Source organism: Triticum aestivum, chromosome 2A (assembly GCF_018294505.1).
Source record: "Triticum aestivum cultivar Chinese Spring chromosome 2A, IWGSC CS RefSeq v2.1, whole genome shotgun sequence".
Taxonomy (NCBI): Eukaryota; Viridiplantae; Streptophyta; class Magnoliopsida; order Poales; family Poaceae; genus Triticum; species Triticum aestivum.
The window spans coordinates 676,145,402-676,149,806 of record NC_057797.1 but is presented as its reverse complement, the minus strand read 5'-3'; the positions used below and the strand labels follow the sequence as shown (position 1 = coordinate 676,149,806).

The 4,405-nt window shown below is 48.2% G+C and overlaps 1 protein-coding gene across 1 annotated transcript; it reads right to left on the bottom strand.

Annotated features, from left to right (window-relative positions):
- Positions 1 to 51: 51 nt before the first annotated feature.
- On the bottom strand, positions 52 to 4,028 carry LOC123190142 (uncharacterized). Its single transcript, XM_044602739.1, has 4 exons — positions 2,838 to 4,028; positions 1,711 to 2,639; positions 1,267 to 1,517; positions 52 to 1,139 (listed from the first exon to the last, which is right to left on the bottom strand). Exons 1-2 carry the CDS (start codon positions 3,988 to 3,990, stop codon positions 2,329 to 2,331), a joined length of 1,464 nt encoding a protein of 487 aa, XP_044458674.1. The 5' UTR covers positions 3,991 to 4,028; the 3' UTR covers positions 52 to 1,139; positions 1,267 to 1,517; positions 1,711 to 2,328.
- Between the last annotated feature and the right edge of the window lie 377 nt (positions 4,029 to 4,405).

The window sequence follows — 4,405 nt, the reverse complement described above, 5'->3', positions numbered from 1 at the left end:
TGTCATGATGATGAGTTCAGCTGCAAGGCAATTATACGGGAAGGCGGGAGTAAGGATCTGAAGCCCCGTTAGAAGTTTTTGTGCACCCTGTAACTGGCTGCTCTGTTAACTAAATATGGGTAGTGATAAGGAAAGGAGCGAATTGCCTGTAGCAAGTCCTTGAGCTTTTTGTGTCGGGTGTGACTTTTGGTGCACCGTGTAACTTGTTGCTCTGAACCTGAGATTGTTAACTGAATATTCAGACTCTTTACCGAATCTTGTCTCCCTAGTTGATTATTTCACTGTAGCTAGTTTAGTTCCCCCAAGTTTTTGATTTTCTTTGCTGTTCCCCAGTTTTGTTGCATTATGTCGTTTCTTGCTGCTGTACTCAATCGTGGGGGTTTTGATAAGCCACGGCGAACCCCGCTTATCAATTATGAATATTTTCTCTTGCTGCTGTACTCAATCGTGGGGGTTTTGATATTTAAGCACGGCTGGTGTTGTCTCCTCGCCATAACATCTTCTCAGAAAAAAAAGACTGGTGTTGTCTCCTAGTACCAAGACGAGATATCCCACTTCTCAGAAATGAGACTGGACCATGCAACAGTGATCTCCAACTCAATGCCTCCAGTGAGTTTACATGTTTGCTGGCTTATGTTGGAAAACTTGGGCTCGAAGGACTCATTTTTTTGTGCAACTTTATTACCGGAATCTGAGTAGGCTTCCAAGATAAACTACAGGCTTCCACGATAGTCTACAGAGACAACACTCCTTGATAGAACAAGGTAACCCTCAGAAGTAATCGGCACGGTTGTATAACGAGAATCTAGCAGCTCAATTTCCTGAGGGCTGGCGTCAGGTCCAATGGCTGAGCAAGCAACTCGACCTCCGAATGCTGGCCATGACCCCTCCTCTTTGACACGGACGCCCAAAATAGTGGCCTGGATTGATTTCTTAATTCTCTCCAAACTTAACTCTACGGTGCAAAAGCAGTTCCTAAAGCAAATGGGTCTTTCTCTGCTGTGGTAAGTGTACACGCCATTGATCAGTGGCTTGTCTTGAGACTTTATTCTACCTCTTACTTTTAGTTGGATTTCAAAGACAACAGATTCCTTGCTGACAATTGCACGAGAGGGGCCAGTCAAGGTCAAAAAGGAATCCTGCAAGCATCAGCAATCACCTTATTAGCAACTGATAAACAAGAGGGCCCAGGCAGGCATGTCCACAATATCCCCCAAAATCAAACGAAGAGCATATTGATAAGATTAAGATGGTACAGATAGATACCTCTTCATTGAGTATCTGGCACTCACTCCTGTTGCGGGCAAACAGAAGGTTGCGATTGTGACCCACATGGTCTCGGGCAGCGACCGTGCCGTACACTGGCAACGGCCATTCCAGACCACCTCGTATTTCTGCGAGTTTAACAGAGAAGATCTGCAGGCTAGGCAACACTCGACCATAGTGCAATACTCGACCATAGTGCAACGGGGTGCTCCCTGGTACCAAGTGTGTGTATTGCATGAAACTCACTGTCGCTGCATGCATCAGAACAAGATCAATGGAAGCAGGTGTTAGAAATCTTGTAACATGAACAGGTACTAGATAAGCAACAAAGTAATTCCCTCCACTTCCCTTATGCAAAGAAGTACGACCAAAGGTAAAAAGGAGGAAGGAGACTAGTTAACCAAAGTTCAGTAAGATAAGCAAGATGCATGCAAGTTTACTCACTCATGTCTCGGAAGCAACCGAACCCATCATAACCCCATGACCCTTCCCAGGCATCAACATACATGTCAAAACGCTTCTGTTCGGCAGCCATCTCCTTGGCCTCAATTTTTAATTGTTCGTCTGATTTGCCTCTATACATCTTCTCAACATCGTAACCTGTGTTGGCGGCAACAGAATCTGCAGGTTCGAGTATTGACTTGTCTGATACGAACATGGAGGTACTCGATTCATTCGCCAATTCACTGGTATCCAGACTCATCGCCGACTCTGTTTCCGCCTCTGGCCCCACCTCCGATGTCAATTTCGAGTCTATCTTCGGCACCTGCTGCTCCATTGATGCAACGTCCCAGTCCTGCTCCTCGTCACCAACACATCCTTGTACCAAAATATCCCGCTTCTCACAAACAAGACTAGACCAAGCAACAGTGATCTCCAACTCAATACCATTAAGTTCACAACTATCCTGACTTATGTTGCAAAGTTTGGGTTCGAAGGACAATTCTTTTTGTGCAATGATATCACCATCAATGACTGAGCAGGCCTCTAGGAGAAAATTCAGGCTCTTGTTAACATCTACAGAAATGACATTCCTTGACAGAAGAAGGTAACCCTCAGAAGTCACGGGCATGGCACTGCCACGAGAAACAAGCAGCTCAAGTTGCCCGGGTGTGTCGTCAATTTCACCATCAATGACTGAGCAAGCGACTCGACCTCACCATCAATGACTGAGCAGGCAAACAGAAGGTTGCGATTGTGATCCACGTGGTCTCTGACAGCAATCATACCGTACACTGGCAACGGCCATTCCAGACCACCTTGAATTTCTGCCAGTCTGATGGAGACGACCTGGAGGCTAGGCGCGGCTCGACAATTGTGCCTTGGGGCGCTCCCGGGTATCAAGTGTGTATATTGCATGCAACTGACCGTCGCTGCAGAAATCGATCAATGGAAGCAGGTGTTAAAATTTTCGTAACATGAACAAGTAGTTGATAAGCAGCAAAGTAAATCCCTTCACTTCCCTTCCCTTATAGAAAGACATAGGACCAAAGGTAAGAAAAGAGAGTAAGGAAACTAACTAAACAAAATTGAGTAAGATAAACAAGATGCATGCATTTATGTTTACTCACTCATGTAATGGAAGAGATTGAACCCTGCCGAACCCCATTTAGCATCCCAGTCATCCACAAACCGATCAAATTTCTGCTGTTGGGCATTCATCGTCGCGGCCTCACTGGCTAATTGTTCGGCTGATTTGCCTCTGTCCATCTTCTCAACAACATGATCGCCTCTGTTGATGGGAACATGATCTGCAGGTTTGGGTATTGACTTGTCTGATGCTGAGAGATTTGATTCAATCATCGACACATTGGTATCTGGACCTGTCGCCGCCGCCTCTGCCTCTGGCTCTGATTTGGAGTCGATCCTCGGCACCTGGTCCTCCATGGATGAAATGTCGCAGTCCATGTGCTCCTCATCACCACCGCCGTCGACATCCAAGGCGGCAGTTTCCACCATCCGCTCCCTGCCATTAGCTGCATCACCATGCTCATCCAAGGCGTCAGTTTCCATCTTGTGCTCCCCGCCATTAGCAGCACCACCATCAGCCTCATGCCCATTCAAGGCTGCAGTTTCCGGCTTGAGCTCCCCGCCGTTAGCAGCACCACCATCAGCCTCATGCCCATTCAAGGCTGCAGTTTCCGGCTTGAGCTCCCCGCCATTAGCAGGATCACGCTCATCCAAGGCTGCAGTTTCTTCAGTCTTGTGCTCCACACCCTGAATATCCGTCAGGCTGCGTGCTTTGACAGCCCTCATCTGCTCGCTCAAGCGCCTGATTTCATCGGTGACGGCCAGTTGGCGCTGTGCGTTGCGCTCGATTCTATCCAACAAATCTCGACTCTGCTTAATCGAACTGCAGTCGGGGCTGGACAAATCTAACCTCTGATGCTCCTCCGTCGACTCCATCTGCTCTCTCTCCTGCAGCAGTTGTCTCTCCTCGTCCTTGAGTTCCTTCTCCTCTTTCCTGAGTTGTCTGAGCAGAGCTTGATCCTTTCTGGGATTCTTGGTGCCACGAGAATCGGGGTTCCCAGGGCCAGGGAGAACTTGGGGCTGCTCCCCCACGGACTTGCCGGAATGCCCTTCCGCCTCCATCTCACGAGGCGTCCTCGCCTCGCCTTCTCCCCGCCGCTCGCCTTTCCTTGTTGGGATCTGGCAGAAAGGGCTCGCCGCTGGCCGCCCGCCGCCTGCGCTCGCCTTCCCGTATTGAGATCTGGCTAAGAGCATCTCCAACAGGCGCCGAACACGCCGCGGGCAAAAAAATTGGTTTGCCGCGGGTCCATCACCTGGTTTGGCGCGATGCGCAGCGCTGGTTCCAGCAGCCGCGCTAAAATGCAGCGCGCGTGCCGCTCCAACAGCGCGTAAAAATGCAGCGCGTGCGACTCCCACACAAACAACATATGCATTCCAAAACAAAAGCAAAAAGATCAAACACAAACAAAAATAAATCAAAATAAATAGTTCAATTTCATTATTACAACTCAAACAAACAGTTTATCGTTCAATACAACAAATAGTGCAATAAACACAACAAATAGTTCAACAATACAATATCAAACTCACAAATCATGATGCTCTTTGTCGTCCATTCCATGCCCACCACTCCTCAATGAGATCCTTCTGAAGATCATTATGCGCCGCG